The following is a 17,209-nucleotide window of genomic DNA, read 5'->3' on the forward strand; positions in this document are numbered from 1 at the left end:
AACCACCGTTTAGTTTTGCCCAACCCTAAAGCCGCACAGTTTGAGTCCACCAGGCACACTGCCTTTTATTTTTTGTCCCCTCCACCTGGAACAGCCTGCCTTTGGAACTTCTTAGTAGCCTGTCATTTAAAAGTTTCAAAAACCTGGTTATTTAATCAAGTTTATCATGGCCCTTCCTGATGTCCTCTTGAGATGTTTAATACCAGTCCACTGGAACCTCTTCTTTCTCTTGCCATTTTTCTTTTAAGTTTTGATGACTTCTTTCTCCTTTCTTTGCAGATTTGTGTGTTTTTACTGTCCAATTAAACATTGGCGTTCCCTTTGTACTCTGTGTTTAGCCTGTACACCGCTCTGTTCCGCTTGCCAGTTGAGCGGTATAGTGAGTTCTCAATAAACTATAAATACACCCAACACTAGAGTTTGTAAATGGCAACCTACTTTAAAACATTACTATACTATTTGCTTACTGCATTCGGGGAGAGAGACAGGGGAACAGAATATTCACATATTCTCACAGGGAGGAGAGGTTTCCAAGGAGATAATGCTATTGGTTACTGCCTCTGCTGATATTGTGCCGGTTTGTTTACTAAACAAAGACGTTAACCTTGTTGGTTTGGAACACCAATACTGGAGTGGTCTGACTCATTGACTGTGAAAAGAGTGTAGCATGTGTAGATTACTTGCCTAGGGCCTCCCAGTTTTTAACGGTCCTGGCCCTGGTCCCAACCAAATAAATTCTTTATGTAAGAAGTCCTACCGTACGGTCTCCGGCATAAACAAAGAGACACACCTTACATGAGAAGGAAAATACATTTAAAACTATTTCAGGTTTGAACATGTTAGACCCGATATTCAGACCGTGGGAGTTAGCCAGTCTGACTCACTCAGTTGGCACTGAGCCCAGATACTCAATGCTGGTCCATATTCGGCACCCCACGCATGGCATAACCAGATAGACAATTTTGGGTGTGCCTGAGCCCGAAGTGTGTGGGCACAAAGTTTACTCTCTGTCCCCTCCCCCCAGCACCTCCCAACTCAAAATCAGGGCTGCCGAGAGACTGGGCCGGGCCCGGGACAAGGCCGCCCCCGGGCCCCGCCCCCACTGCCCCCCAGGTTGTCGCTGCCCCCCCTGAGGGGGGCCCAGCGCTACAATCCCACCCGCCTCCGGGCCGGGCCCCTTCCACCCGAACCTCCGCCAGCAGAAGTGCTGTCTTCTGACTCTGGCGTGCGCGGCCCACACAGATGCGCTCCTCTCAGCTGATCTTCGCTGTACTCTGCAGGGCTTCTGTGCATCTGACGTCCTGCACGTCAGACACACAGAAGCCCTGCAGAGTACAGCGAAGATCAGCTGAAAGGAGTGCGTCTGTGTGGGCCGCGCATGCCGGAGTCAGAAGACAGCACTTCTGCTGGCGGGGATTCGGGTGGAAGGGGCTCGGTGGTGGGTGGGGCTGCGGCGCCGGGCCCCCCTTGGAGGCCCGGGCCCCGGGAATTTTGTCCCCCCTGTCCCCCCCTCTCGGCGGCCCTGCTCAAAATGTAAATGCTTTAGCTGATTAGGATCCCCAAGCTCTGTCAGCTGAAGATTTCTTCCAAAGATGGCCAGAACTCCCTTTTACCAAGCTTGACAGGCAATAGGAACTGCTTGAGCCACCGATGCTGGCACCCCACGCATGCTTAGTTGTCGGTGGCTCAAGGATGCTGCCTTGTCTGCCGAGCTTACTAGAAGGGAGTTCTGGGTACCTTCAGGGGCTTGGGGTTTCCCACCAGCTAACAGCAGGGTCAGAGCTGGTGTTAGCCATGCTGGGGCCCAGGGCAGAAAATACAAAAGTTCTCCCTCCACCAATTCCCTCTCCTCCCTGCCTCCTCTCCAATCTCCCCATCTGCCATTATAATCACACCAACAGACCCATACCAAATACAGAACAAGGGATCACAAATTAGAAATAAAAAATAAGTAGACAAAAATTGAACTGGGAACCTCGACATGTACTACAACACTGAAGAAATAAAAACAGAAATACATTTCCTTTTCTATTGAACACAGTAAAAAAGACATCCGTTATGCATATTTTCCAAAGCTAGTATATTCCATTTAAAACATTCAAAATAAAATGCTTTTTCTACCTTTGTTGTCTGTGCATTTTATTATTCCAGCAGATTAGAAATTGGCCTATAATTTTCCTTAAGATCACAATTCAGGGTATCATTTTTCAAGAGTGGGTAAACAACTGCCTGCTTGAAAGAAGAAAGTGCCTTCCTGAACTCAAGTTTTCTTCAATAGATCCTGACATTCTCTTGAAATTAGTAACTAACACCCCAGGGGCGTAGCCACGGGTGGGCCTGGATGGGCCTAGGCCCACCCAGTTTGGGTTCAGGCCCACCCAGCAGCGGAGCAGAGGGAGCAGGCAGCGCTGATCCTACATCTGCCTCCTTCTCTCTGACGGCAGCGCTTCCCAGACGCTGCCTACCGCCGCCACGATCGCACGATCTACCTCCTCCCTCTGTCTCACTCGCAACAGCAGCGGTAGCGTCGTGATTCAAACACGCTGCCTCCTGCTTCTAACTCAGAAGCATCTCCTCTGCAGAGGAGACACTTCCGGGTTAGAAGCAGGAGGTAGCGTGTTTGAATCGCTACCGCTGCTGTTGAGAGTGAGACAGAGGGAGGAGGTAGATCGTGCGATCGTGGTGGCTGTAGGCAGCGTCTGGGAAGCGCTGCCGTCAGAGAGAGGGCGGGCAGGTGGAATGGAATGGGAGGGAAGGATGCATGGGGGTGAAGGAGAATCGCTGGACATGGATGGGAGGGGAGGGGAGAGAGGAGAGTTGCTGGGGATGGATGGATGGAGGTGGGGGGCAGGGGAGAGAGGAGAATTGCTGAGCTGCCAATGGGTCCGGATTTTTTTTAAGAGGGAGATTTTAGTACATGCCCCAGCCACACCCCAATCTGCCCTGGCCCCACCTACTCTACATCATGCTCCACCCCCTGGCACACCTCAATCCTGCAGCCATTACAGTGGGGTAAGAGGGCGTGTTTCAGTTCACTCTATCATACCCCCTATCCAGCATCTATTCCCCCCAGGGGCATAACAACAAGGGGGCCCTCCTCTCCCCCCCCCCCCCCACACACACACTTTGAGCTTAATCCCAATCCAAAATTGTGGCACTGGTTGAATCACTGGCAGAGATGCCCAAGCCCCGCTAGCTGAAGAGGTCCACTGCATGAGCTCCCTACTGTGCTGTTTCAGCAGTCGGCAGTGTGCTTCAGCCGCCGATGCCGGACCTCCTGCGTATGCTCAGTTCAGGCACTTGAAAATGGAAAATATGATGATACCTTTTTATTGGACAAGCCTAATACCTTTTTCCATTAGATTTCAGAGGCCAAAACACCCTGTCTCAGGTCAGGTCACTGCTGTTATAGTATCCTCTGAAGACTAGTCAAAAATGTATAAAAATTAGTCTAATATAAAGGTATCATCTTATTTTCTGTTTTGTGTTTTATTTGTATTTATTAACCTTTATTAACACAGCTACATTACTTTATACTAAATTAATAATAAAATTATTTTCTCTACGTTTGTTGTCTGACCATTTACTTTTTCCAATTGTGTTGTTTATATTCTTTTGTTTCTGATTTCCTTTGTTGTTCTCTTAACTCCCTTGCCAGGGTTTCCTGCAAAGAGGTGGGAAAATGTGGGATACAAATGCAACAAATAAATAAATAAATAAATAAATACATTTGTCATTTTTATCCCTCCTGTTTCTTTCAGTTTTCTTCAATTTATTTTTCTGCCTCTCTGTCCAGATTTAATTTCCCTCTTTTTACTTCATCTCTCTACAGTGCTTTTTTTGTAGAAAAAAAAGGTGCCGGTACTCATTATGGGCGGGGTCACCACATATGGCTCCACCCCTATGATTGCCACACCCACATCAGCCACACCCCTTATGGTGCATATAAACAGACATCATTGAAAATATTATACAAGTATAGGAGAAAAAAATAACGTGACTTTTTTTCATTATAAATAATTTCTGTGAGCTGTTACAGCTCTAGTATACCCAGTACAAAATAAGACTGCAGATGTAGATTCTCAAATTGAAAGCCGATTTTGGACGTCCCCAACTGCACTCCGACGCAGGGACGGCCAAAGTTCAAGGAGGTATGTCTAACACTTGGACGTCCTTGACCCATAATCGAAAAAAAGTAGGATGTCCCTGATGAACACTTGGACGTTTTCACCTGGACCTGTTTTTCTTATGACTAAGGCACAAAAAGGTGCCCAAACTGACCAGATGACCACCGGAGAGAATTGGGGATGACCTCCCATTACTCCCTCAGTGGTCACTAACCCCCTCCCACCCTCAAAAAACATCTTTAAAAATATTTCATGCCAGCCTCAGTTGTCATACTCAGGTCCATGACAACAGTATGCAGGTCCCTGGAGCAGTTTTAGTGGGTGAATGCACTTTAGACAGGTGGACCCAGGCCCATCCCCCCACCTGTTATGTTTGTGGAGGAAACAGTGAGCCCTCCAAAACCCACCACAAACCCACTGTACCCACATCTAGGTGCCTCCCTTCACCTGTAAGGGCTATGGTAGAGGTGTACTGTTGTGGGCAGTGGGTTTGGGGGGGGGGGGTTGGGGGGCTCAGCACACAAGGTAAGGGAGCTATGTACCTGGGAGCAATTTATGAAGTCCACTGAAGTGCCCCTAGGGTGCCTGGTTGGTGTCCTGGCATGTCAGGGGGACCAGTGCACTACGAATGCTGACTCCTCCCATGACCAAATGGCTTGCATTTGGTTGTTTCTGAGATGGACGTCCTTGGTTTCGAAAATCGCTGAAAATCAGAAACAACCATGTCTAGGGACGTCCATCTCTAAGGACGACCAAATTTAAGGATTTGGACGTCCCTGACAATATTTTCGAAACGAAAGATGGACGTCCATCTTGTTTCAAAAATACGGGTTCCCCGCCCCTGGATCAGGACGTTTTGCAAGGACGTCCACATCGAAACGTGGACATCCCTTTCAAAAATGCCCCCCCTGTGTTCTCTAATACTACAACTTTTATAGCATCAAACTCCACCTCACATATGACATCCCTTGTCACTTATCTTCAAATACCTCATTCTGGGCCGGGTTCTCCACCCACCCACTGACACTGTCCCTCCCCCCAGTGAATCTGGAGAGTTCTATAAACTAGTTCTAGTAATCCTCTGGGGAAATCCACACACTTTCTCATTTCTAATTTAGCAGGGGATTGTCTTATTACATACATATGCAGATGATATCCAGATAACCTTTCCTATTACTTCAATATTGTCAGAAAGTTTCAGGTCTATGAGCCCCTGTTTTAAGAAAATCTCAAAATGGATGCTCTCTCATTCACTCAAGTTTAATACAGATAAAAGTGGGTGGGTGGAAAGACTAAAGCTATCCCAAACCTAAGCCCTGACTTGGAAGGCAAATTGATAACACTTCAGTTATCTGTACGAAGTTTAGGCATGCGGCCTGATTCCTGCTTGAAGTAGAAGTTCATCATCTTACATCTTCTGTATTTCCCAAATTGTGTTTTCTAAGACAAATTTGTTCATATTTGAGTTGGATGACTTACAGAAAATTGTGCTTTGATCTCTCATGTAAATTGTTGTAATTCCTTATATGTAGGAATTTCAAAGCAGTTATTATCTAGATTACAACTTTTGCAAAACACAGCAGCTAAAATTATTTTAAGGCTAGAAATGACAGGGTTTTTTCTTTGTTAAAATTTCTACACTGGCTCCCAATTTCAGCTCAAATTGATTTTAAACTACGGCGCTTTTCTTTTAGACTTTTATGTGGGGCAAACCCTCCATACTTAATTCCTTTGCAGAAAATTAGGACCAACAGTTCGGACCAATCATTCTCTTCATCTTCCTCCTGTTTCCTCTGTAAGATGGATTTCTTCGCTTAACAGATTATCTATCTTAATGATTCCAAAAATGTATGGCACTCTCTACTCTTGGAAATTAGATCTGAGCGGATCTACATAAAATGTCAAAACTTGCTAAAAACTGACTATTTAATGATATTAGTGAACTTTCAGATATGTCATTTTTTAAAGTGGACTTTTAAGATGGGGTATTTTTATGATGTGAACTATCTTGAGCTTTTGATATTGATGGCACAGTATATTAAAAAATCCTTATTATTATTATTAAGGATGAGTTCACTATCTTGCCCCAATAGGCCTAATGTTCTCACCACAACAAGCTCTAACTCACATGTAGTATGCTTAGCCTGTTTCAGAATCTCATCCATCCCACTCTCTGAAACCAAAATAAACTCCTGCTACCTTCCTCCAATATATATAACACCACCATTCAGATGATGTTTTCCTCTTCCATTTCCAACCCCATCCAATCAAGCACCCCTTCAACTCCTCCATTCAATCCTTTCTCATTTTTGATAATATGTTGAATTTTTATCAAGGAAAACATCTGCAAACTCATCACACAATTGAACCATTCTATTATCTTGCAGTTCTTTTGATCATTTCTCAACTAACCCAAATAGACACTTAAAATTAACTGGTATCTTTTCCACAGATGCAATTGTAATTTTTTTTTTTTTTGCTTTATCTCTCTTTTATACTGCTTCATGTGTTCCTTCAGTCAAACTCTTCTCATCAGTGTTTTCTCCAGTCTTGCTCCAAGCCCCTCCCTTGTTGTTTTAGTTGTCTCAACAATGGGGAAGCTATAGGGCCTTCCTTTTTTTTTTTTTTTTACAGTTTTATATTATGTTTTTATTAAAGGTTTTGTCATACAGATAATACAAAAGTAAACACAAAATCAAACAGAAACCCCCTGAAATAAACACAAAAAAGATCAGCATAACATAATCAGAGTTCCATGGCAATACCTGGAGACAAATAGCAGGGATACACAAGGTCAATGAGTGCTATGTGGCTCCTGACAAAAGAGGTCTAAACGAGCCCAGGTCCTCAAAACAGACTTAATGTTTCGACGCCTATGGGCCAAAATTGTTTCATATTTCCTGATCACGCATACATAACTCCACCATTCATTATAATTCAGGTACACACTGTTTTTCCAATTGGAGACAATTAAATGCAAGGCAACAGCTAGCAGTATGTTGTACAATTTCTTATCAGACTCCAAAAGAGAGATATTAGAACAAGAAGCTTGTAAGATCACAACCTCATAAGTGAGCACAGTGGACTCAGGCAAATGAAAGATAATCCCTCTCTCTGGTACTACTGCCTCAACAGCAGATCTAAACTGTAAATTCCGTTCTTCTACTGCCTCTTCTAATCCCACAAAATGCTCATCCATTCAGACATTCTCCTTAACCCTCACACATCATGTACTGCAACTGTCCATCAAATGTTTTGTTATTATTGGCAGGTAGGAGCAAGACTAAGTCTAGGAAATTGTGGTAAAAGACCATGGCTAGAGTTTGCATTGGTCTGAACGGTTAGATTTATGAGCTAGGGTTTGAGGTAAGAAGTAGGATTTAGCAGGTGTGAGATGATATAGGCGTTAAGGTTGGGATTCCATAGTTAGGGTAGGTGATGTAATTAGTTCCAAGATGAGTTGTAGGGGTTGGAATTGAGCATGGAATTAATAGAAAGGAAAGGGAAAAGTAACTGGATTTAGCTCATGCCTTTCTCAGAAGTTCACGTCAAGTTATATTCAGGTACAGTAAGTATTTTCCTGTCTGCTGTGGACTTATCATCTAAATTTGTACCTAAGGCAATGGAAGGGTAAGGGGAAAATTCTATAAATGGCACTCAAAATTCAGCACTGAAAATAATTGGCGCTGAATGAAATTTTATAATGGGCATTCTGGGATCAGCGTCCTTTATAGAATAGTGTGTAGCGCCGGGATTTGCACTCAACTTTGAGTGCAAGCAGTTACACTAACTGAAACCAGGTGTATTTCCCAGTGTGCAAGTTGGGTGCAGATCCCCTGAATTGTATAACACTGCATGCATTTTAAAGGAATGCCCCTGGCCTGCCCATGCCTCTCCCATGGCCATGCCCCCATGGAAATACTTAGGCACTATTCTATAAATGGGTGTGTAAGTATGTTATTGCACAGATCTGTCAATTATGCCACGTTGTGGCATCTTGCATCCATTAGAATGCTTTTTTGTGCCAAAAATTTGATGCAGCAGTAATGCCTAACTTTCAGCATCATTTATATAGGGAAAGGAGAGGGGACTTCATATACTGCCTTTCTGTGGTTATAATCAAAGTGGGTTATATTATATACAAGTACCTATTTTATAGGTGGGACAATGGAGGGTGGTTTGCCCAGAGTCACAGGGAGCTGCAGTGGGACTTGAACCCAGTTCTCCAGGTTCTTGGGCCACTGCACTAACCACTAGCCCATTCCTTCACTCTATATAGATTTTTCCCCTAAGTGACTTGCCCAAGATCACAATGAAAGGCAGTAAGCTTTTCACCCTGGTTTCCCTCATTCTCAACCCACTGCACTATTAGTCAACTCCTCCAAACACAGCGGTTGGAATAAAAATATGATGTAGATGTATAACAGGGCAAATAGAATAGGTGTTGGTGTTGAGTTAACTATCAAAGATAGATATACCAAATTAGAAGTAGCATTGGGTTGGAATTGGTGATAGGAGTGTGTGGAGGTTAAGAGATATGGCTTAGAAGAACTGCTTCAGCTTCTGTGACCTCTTTGATATGGTTCTTGATTTGAACAATGGGTCATAATTCCTCTCTTTAATTCTGGGTTTTTAAAAATCTGTTTATAGGAAGACTTCCAAACAGCTATGCCTGGTCTCCCTGGAATAAATAAGCTTCCGTTCCTTGGAAACTCCCTCTCACCCCTTCAGTCACCACCTGATGGCACAGGGGACTACAGCCATAGCCACTTGGATCTTGAACCAGGTCTGGATCTCACCTTGGATGATTTTATTCCACCTCACCTTCAGAAAGGAGCCACTTCTCCCCGTGCCCAATCAGCTGTAACTTCCTGGGCCTCTCCATTACCCACACATTATGCTATGACAAGGGTGAGTAATATTTTCCTTTTTCTGTTCATGTGTAATGAGGTTTGATGTAACAGGAACAGATGTATGATACATTTATACTCCACAGCCAGGGACTTAGTCTGCATCCCAGCATCTTATATCTAGCAATCCTTCACCCCATAATCTATTATATAAGGGGCAGTTTTCACGCTGTCCAATTTAGGCCAAATTCCAGGTTTCAAATAAAGAATGCATATGCTTTCCACTAAACTTGCCATAGACATACATAAGGCAGATCCCTTGTGTAGGTCCAAAGACTTTATGAGGAAACCCCTTATAAAACTATTTTTTTTGTTTGGGAACAGGGCCAGGGTACCAACATTCTTCATTGTCTTTTAACGGTGGAGCTGGCTCTGCATGGCCATTATCTAGCATGTTCTGCATGAATATTGTAAAGTGGTGTTTTCTCTCTGGTTTCCTTCTCAGAGTTTGTTGCAATGAAGTGAGATGAGAGAGAGAGAGAGCTTGCTCTCTGTTGTTAGGTAGTCGTGTTCTGGGTGTCAGAATAGTAGCAGAGCCACCCAGCTATTGGACTCATCCTTGTAGAATTCCTTATTTATAATTCTTAAGAACTCTCTGTCTTCTACTGAAAGAGTTGGTTTGTCATCATTCTTGGTGACTTGGAACACCGTATTCCCCAGTCTTAAGTCTGTGCCCACTTACAACTTTGTTTACTATCACTATAGCAATGGTGGGAGGTTTTGCTGCAGGAATGGATACTTTTAATGATTGCTATGGCAATGGTGAGGCTTACGCAGGAATTGTTACGTTTGCTAATTGTGCATCTGCCAGCTAATTAATTATGCAGCTTGAGCAATAGTAAGAGTGTAGTCACAGATGCTTCTGTTTGCTTAGGCCGCATGCCCAACATATACATATAAAAAATAAACAACCTGCTTCCATGAATATGGGGGCAGCACAGTCAGTGACTACTTGGGAAGTAAGGGGGATCATGCCTTAATCCCCCCCAGTGGTCACCTGGTCATTTAGGGTACCTTTTTGTGACTTAAGCATGATTGAAACAGGTCTAGACCAAAATGTCTAACTTTTAGCCCTGGACATTTTTGCTTTGCTCTATTATGGCAGAGAAATGTCCAAGTTCTGGGAACGCCAAAATCCCACCCCTGACACACCTCTGTCACACCCACTTGTAACTTGGATGCACTGTAGACGAACTGCATAGAACAAAATGTCTTAAAAATGGGTTTTGAAAATAGTGATTTGGACATTTTGGCAAAAAATAAAAAAATCCATCTGCCACTTTCTGCTACTTTTTGGATGTTTTTCTGTTTTCAAATTGAGCCCCTGTTAGGAATAGGTTCTAGATAACCTGAGAACCTATACAAAGAAAGAACTTCAAAAACAAATTGGTGAAGCAAGTCTTAATTAATTTATTATTTCAAAATACAATCTTGCAAGAATGGGTGACTCTTATAGCAAGCAGGCACACACATACCTTAATTCTTACAGCTTATATTCCTTTCTCTTGTAACATAGGTTTCTGCCCCTAAATTAATTTCATATCTATAACCTATTATATTAGTTCTAAGCATTGTATGCCAACCCCCACCCCTTATTCTGTTACCTTTTTCTATTCATCTAGAAATTGTAAATTTTCCATAGCTACAGAGTGTCTATTTCGGGTGTTATCTTACATGTGTCCACCCATGGGTAGCTCTTATGCTTGGCTTACATGCTGTTATCTCAGCCTTCAGTCATTCGTGTCCTGAAGACTTACATAAATTTCTGCATCAGCAGTTTCAGGCATGGTAGGCTTCATCCCCCCCCCCCCCCCCCCCCCCCCCCCCCCCCCTCATATCTACTGGTTATATCTTATCTTGCTTTTCACATTGCTTGTTAGCTAGCAACATCCTGCTTTTCAAACTGCCAATTCTTAAAGCAAATTAATATGTTATATTAATTTCTATGTATTAATGTGGTGGTCCTTATTAGGAAGGGCCTGCAATATTAGTAAACACACACAAACTCACACAAGTATAGTTACACCATTTATCCCCAAAGATTTTCCTTTTTAAAGGGGCAAAGGCTACGTATTTTACTTTTGCAATTTTGTTAAGTGAAAAAGCAATATATTTACATATTTCTCACACCCTAAACCAATTACTCATGCCTTTATAAAATGGCGCTTAGTTCACTTACATGACTAACTACCAATTTTTCTCAGCAATGATGCATGTAAGGGATGTGTAATTGTACGTGCCAATTTATAGAATTGTTGCCTTAGTGCTCCTGTGCCCTAGTATCTAGCATTTACTGCTTCCTCATCCCTGTATATAGTACCTGAGTAGTAGATAACCAGTATATCTATACTCAAAAGCCAGAAGTCTTGAACCCCAACATTTTGTGCTACTGCACCCCAGTGTCCAGCATATCTGCCCTTTGGTGGCCATGGATCATATATAACTGTTTTTGCTTCTCCATGAAGGTTCCAGTGATCCGTGACGGAGGCTCAAATACACTGATCATGGACTTCTCTGAAAGTGTTCACCACAGGAATGGAGGTAAGCTTAGCATTAACTATATCACTTCCCTGAATCACCAAACTAGGATCACTCTCCTACCTCCTGGAGACTGAAGTACTCTCTTTCGGAACTTCTATGACTAGGAATACTCTTATGTGATCATTGGAGATGAGAGTATTCTTTCGCAGAGCTTCTGAGGCCAGGGACATGATTAGGATTATTGGCAGTTAGCTTAACGGGGTTTAAAAAAGGTCTGGACGCCTTCCTAAAGGAAAAATCCATAGACCATTATTAAATTGACTTAGGGAAAATCCACTGCTATTTCTGGGATAAGCAGCATAAAATGTATTGAACTTTTTCAGGATCTTGTCAGGTATTTGTGATCTGGATTGGTCACTGTTGGAAACAGGATGCTGTGCTTGATGGACCTTTGGTCTGTCCCAGTGTGGCAAACTTATGTACTTATGACAGGAGTCTCAGGGACTACTGAGACAGAAGCACTTTCTCTTGGCACTCCCAGGACAGGATTGCTTTCTCTTGAGGCTCCCAGTGTATGGGTGCTGTGTCATTGATAACTGTCTCTTAGAAAGTGTTTCTTTTGTGGTTCACCTTACAGGCCCTAAAACTCTTTCCATCTCTGATAGCATGCACTGAATACTTCATGATGTCTGTGTTTCTTTTAGTTTAGGAACTGTCATTAGTCTCTATGTTTTCCCCTATACATGGGATGGTCTCACAAGCCTACAGTTTTCATCTGTTTTGTTTCTAACAGGACCGGTATTGGGCCTTGTAGAGAACAGCAGGGAGAAGACCCTTTCAGCAGACTCCAGAAATGAGATGTGGATGACAGACTCAGTTAGGGAGAATACCAACAGAAGACGAGAGAAAAGATGGATAAAATATGATGGCATTGGACCAGTGGATGAATCAGGGATGCCAATTGCTTCAAGATCTGTGAGTTGGAAAACAAATTCCAGAGGGCACAGACATCTTCCACCACCCCACAGACCAGAGATACCTTTACAGTGGGCATAGGAATTCTCCAAGGCCAGTTGCCAAAATCATCCCAGGGGCACAGATACCCCCTAGTAAGCTAGAGAAACTTTTCCAGGGGAAAAAAAGAACTTCTAAGAACTACTCCCAGAATCTTTCCAGGAAACATAGATACTCCTAGTGGACCTAAGTCACCCTTCAAGGGGGCACAGGGGATATTCCGCTTCCAAAATTTGTCCAGGAATACAGGGCCTTGCTACCAAAGACCCTCATACCATTGTGGTGGCACAGATATCTTAAAGTAAGCCCATTCAGCCTCAAGCAGGGAGACCCTGCACTAAAACATTGGACAAAACTACTTTTATCTAGAAAGAGTTAGAAGGGAAAACAACAGATCTTAAAGTGCATACTCATTTTTGTACATAGTAATTTATTATTTTACTAAATGCAATGGGATCGAGAAGGATTGTATTGTCTGTAGGAGGGATCTCACAGCCAGCAATCTGCAGGTGACCCCCCCCCCCCCTCCCCTAAACCCCAACAAAAGCTCATAAAGAGGCAAAAGAGTGATTACTTACAGGAGACTACACTGGGCCTTCGATAAAAGCAATTTTTAGAAATCTAAGGAACTGAATAGAGGAGAAGGTAGGAGGAGCTCACTTCCTGTCACAAGAGGAAGAGGTAGTGCTCTCCTGGCTTACTGTTGCCGGCTGGAGTTGGGTTTCTCTGTGAGGCAGAATCTGACTCTCTCTTGTCCATGTGTTGCATGCTGTGTAGGATTTGGGTTTCTGTACTGGGGTGGATTCTAGTATCTGTGTTTTTCTTTTATTCTTCAATGAATACTTTCCTCTTACAGCTGTGGAGAACCATAAAACTGCATGTCCCTGTGTTGGAAGGCAGACTATCACAGCTTGGTTTTCAAGCAAGGCTGCCATATTTTTCAATAGCTACAAATCCTTCTGGCTCTCAAAAGAAGCAACACCACAGGATGTAGTTCTTTCCCACGGCTACTGAGGCTCTGTGCTGCCTCGGAGGCACAGTATAGCACTATATGACAAACCCTATATTTTGATAGTATAATTAAAGAACGTATCGTGTTCAAGATCTGCACGATTGTTCACAAAATCATTTACGGAGACGCTCCGTCATACATGCATGGCCTCGTAGACCTCCCACCCAGAAATGCCAAAAGATCTGCCCATACTTTTCTTAACCTACACTTCCCCAGTTGCAAAGGACTAAAATACAAACTAACACATACCTCCAGCTTTCCCTACATGAGCACGAAAATATGGAACGCTATACCAAATCATGTGAAAACAATTAACGAAATCACTAACTTTCGCAAATCACTGAAAACCTATCTGTTCACCAAAGCCTATCACGAGAATCCATAACTAATTCAACATAACACCACTCATCCCTTACTATGATTATCTTTTATAATTGCTTGATTAGACTACTTATGATCCTGATATCCTTCATATCTCTGTAACATCAATTGTATCTTTGTACCCTGATATGGTGATGCCATAACAGGTTTCTGTAAGCCACATTGAGCCTGCAAATAGGTGGGAAAATGTGGGATACAAATGCAATAAATAAATAAATATAAGGAAGATGAACATATTACATATTGGGACAGCTTTACTTGGACTAATCAAAGTATATTATCAAATTCAGATTCAGATACATGTATTGGCATGATAACTTTACACATGTTGTTCTTGCTGTACACCGCCTTGAGTGAATTCCTTCAAAAAGGTGGTAAATAATAATAATAATAATAATAATAATAAATAAATATGTAAAGGGAGTTATTTTGTAACATAATGCTTATAGAAATTTCCTACACTGTTATATAAGAGCAATGTTATGATTATATGCATATGAAAATCCCCCCCAAGCATCCATAAATAAATCCCACACATCTATCTATCTATCTATCTATCTATCTATCTATCTATCTATCTATCTATCTCCTTTAGAAAAATCAATGGACCATCATACCACACAAGCTCAGCATAACTTATTTGAGCTCCATTGTTGTTATAATCATCCTTCCATTACTGAGCACAATATCGTGTTTCGAGTTAATGCTCTGCTTTAGGGAAAATTTTACATACAGTGGGCCCGGAGACTTAGGGGGGGGGGGGGGGAGAGGATGCACTTCTCCCAAAACTGGCATATTACAGTTAATAAATTAAGAAGAAAATATTTTTTCTGCCTTTGTTGTCTGAGCAACGCTTTGGTCCTTGTGTCTCTCTTCTGTTTTTCTTTTCTCTTCCATCTGTTCTCTCCTCCCCCCCCCCCCCCCCCAGACCAGCATCTGCCCTCTCTCTTCTCTGCTCCCTTTGATCCAGGTCTCTCTCTTTCTCTGCATCTATCCCCCTCCTCAAGATCCAGCATTACCCCCCTCTCTTCCCATTCCCCTATGCTCTCTCTCTCTCTCTCTCTCTCTGCCTCTCACACACCCTCTCTGCTCCCACAGCATCTGTCTTGCCCTCCATGAATAATTAGATCAATGTTATTCATTCAGATTCTTCATTCAGCCTTTCAGGTTGAACCAATGGCAAATCCCCTCCTAACAACCCTAGAGGGTATGCTGTGCTAGAACTCCACTGGAGAGGGATAGACTCCTAAAGGAAAAGGAGCAGGAGAAAACTCCTTCACACAGAGTACCTGAGTGGAAATCCATATCTGCAAATCAAACTAGGGTTTTCTGGTCCCTCCTCTCAGGTTCTGGAATGTTCAGGGTGAGCCAACATCAAGGAATTCGTTTATATTCTCCTTAGGATCAAGGTTTCTTATACCAATCTCTCACTGGGTTTTTCTTTGTATCTCTAAAGTTTTATGATGTTTTTCCTTCAACTTTTAACTCTCAGAGGAACAGTTTATCTACAAATTTGTCCTAGGCCCATTTAAGCAGCAGTCCTTGCATGTGAACATTTGGTTAATATTCCACCCAAGAGTACCAGCCCATGAAAATTAAATTCCAGTCCAAAAACACAAAAACAAGAACAGGAGCAAAGAAAAACAAATATTCTTTCCAGTCTTTTGGAAACTCAAGAGCATTGGAGCCCAATATGGACTATTATATCTGACACTTATGAGTGTCACTTACCACAACATTGCAAAGCATTTTACTGATCCTAATGATCTTCAACAGTTCTTAGAGGATGAATGGAACCATATGACTTGAGAATTTAAAATGGGAATTTCTCTTTCACTTTCAATACAGGCTGTGTATGACCTTTTTCTTGTATTAAATGATGGCTCATCTCTCACTCGCTCTCACCCTGTTCTCATGTTCACCTGACTCAATAGATTTTCAACTGATATGTTATATTCCTTTTTTTGTGAATATTTATTTATTTTTTATCACATCCATTGGTGATGCGGATCTGTGTATTATTTCCTTCAGCTTTTGGATAAAGTGCAACTCCGCTCTGTGTTCTAGGTTTTCTACCATCTTTCAACATCATCAACTACTATCATCACGATTTTACATTTTTCCTCTTTAAGGGAGTCTTTTACAAAGCCACGCTAGCATTTTTAGCTCGCAATAAAAATCAGCTGGCAGTAAAAGCTGAGACACCCATTATATTCCTATGGGCGTCTCAGCGTTTACCGCCAGCTGATTTTTACCGCGATCTATAAACACTAGACATATGCAGACATATGTTTTATTCAAGAATCCCACCTGTCTTTGGAAGAAGCTCAAAAATTGTCTGGTGGACATTACAATCAATGCTATGCAGCACCAACCAAAGGCAAAAAAAAAAAAAATAGAGTGATTACTTTAATTATTAAGGCCATAAATTTTAAACTATCATCTCACCAATATGATCCTGATGGACATTGGTCTTACCTGAAAGGATCTATAGAAAATATTCCTGATATTAAGTAATAGCTATTACTTAATATCTATGCCCCAAATAATGATGATCTGGAATTTTTTTATTTTATCAACAAACTAGATTTTAGCCACCATGCTTCTTACACTTTAATTGGAGGAGACTTTAACTTTCCCTTAGACCCTTTCTTGGATCAAACATCTCACTGCCATCCAGCTAAATTACTGACAGGGTCAGCATTTAGCTCCATAATACAGGCTAGTGGTTGGACTGTACTCAGATTCTGCTCCCTGGTATCTTAAAGAAGCTATCTTTGTGTATTGGCCATCAAGAGCCTTGCGGTCAGAAAATGTGATGTTGTTGGCGATTGGAGATTTACGTTCTGTGAAATATGCTTATACTTGGAATGCAGCTTTTTCCATTTCTGGTCCACAGCTTTGGAATGCTAAACCTAGAATTTTAAGAGTGTGTAACAGTATGGCACAGTTTCGTAAACTGTTGGACACACCTCATTATGAAAGCATGGAGCTGATATTTTTGTTTCCTGATTAATTTAAGAAGAGTTTTATTTGTGTTTGATTTTATTGTATATGTTTTATTGTGAGCCTCTTAGTTGTAAGCGGCACAGAAAATTTTAAATAAATAAAGATTGATACTTGGAGGTTGCTGAATGCATCAGGAAGAGACTACACATTTTTTTTCTAACACTCACCACACTTATTCACGGATAGATTATTTTTTATATCAAAAGTTTCGGTTATTTTTTTTGATTGTTGACAAAATACTTGATAATTCTGTGGTCTGACCATGCCTGCCGTTT

The 17,209-nt window shown here is 42.1% G+C and overlaps 1 protein-coding gene across 2 annotated transcripts in view; it reads left to right on the forward strand.

Annotated features, from left to right (window-relative positions):
• SORBS3 (sorbin and SH3 domain containing 3) overlaps nt 1–17,209 on the forward strand; it is a 147,510-nt gene that overhangs the window by 14,625 nt on the left and 115,676 nt on the right. For both annotated transcript variants that reach the window (XM_030202023.1, XM_030202024.1), the window contains 3 exons: nt 8,778–9,038; nt 11,503–11,578; nt 12,312–12,493. In XM_030202023.1, the coding sequence (XP_030057883.1) occupies nt 8,796–9,038; nt 11,503–11,578; nt 12,312–12,493 (501 nt within the window). In that variant the 5' untranslated portion in view covers nt 8,778–8,795. The remainder of the gene's footprint in view (nt 1–8,777; nt 9,039–11,502; nt 11,579–12,311; nt 12,494–17,209) is intronic.

Source organism: Microcaecilia unicolor, chromosome 4 (assembly GCF_901765095.1).
Source record: "Microcaecilia unicolor chromosome 4, aMicUni1.1, whole genome shotgun sequence".
Classification (NCBI taxonomy): Eukaryota; Metazoa; Chordata; class Amphibia; order Gymnophiona; family Siphonopidae; genus Microcaecilia; species Microcaecilia unicolor.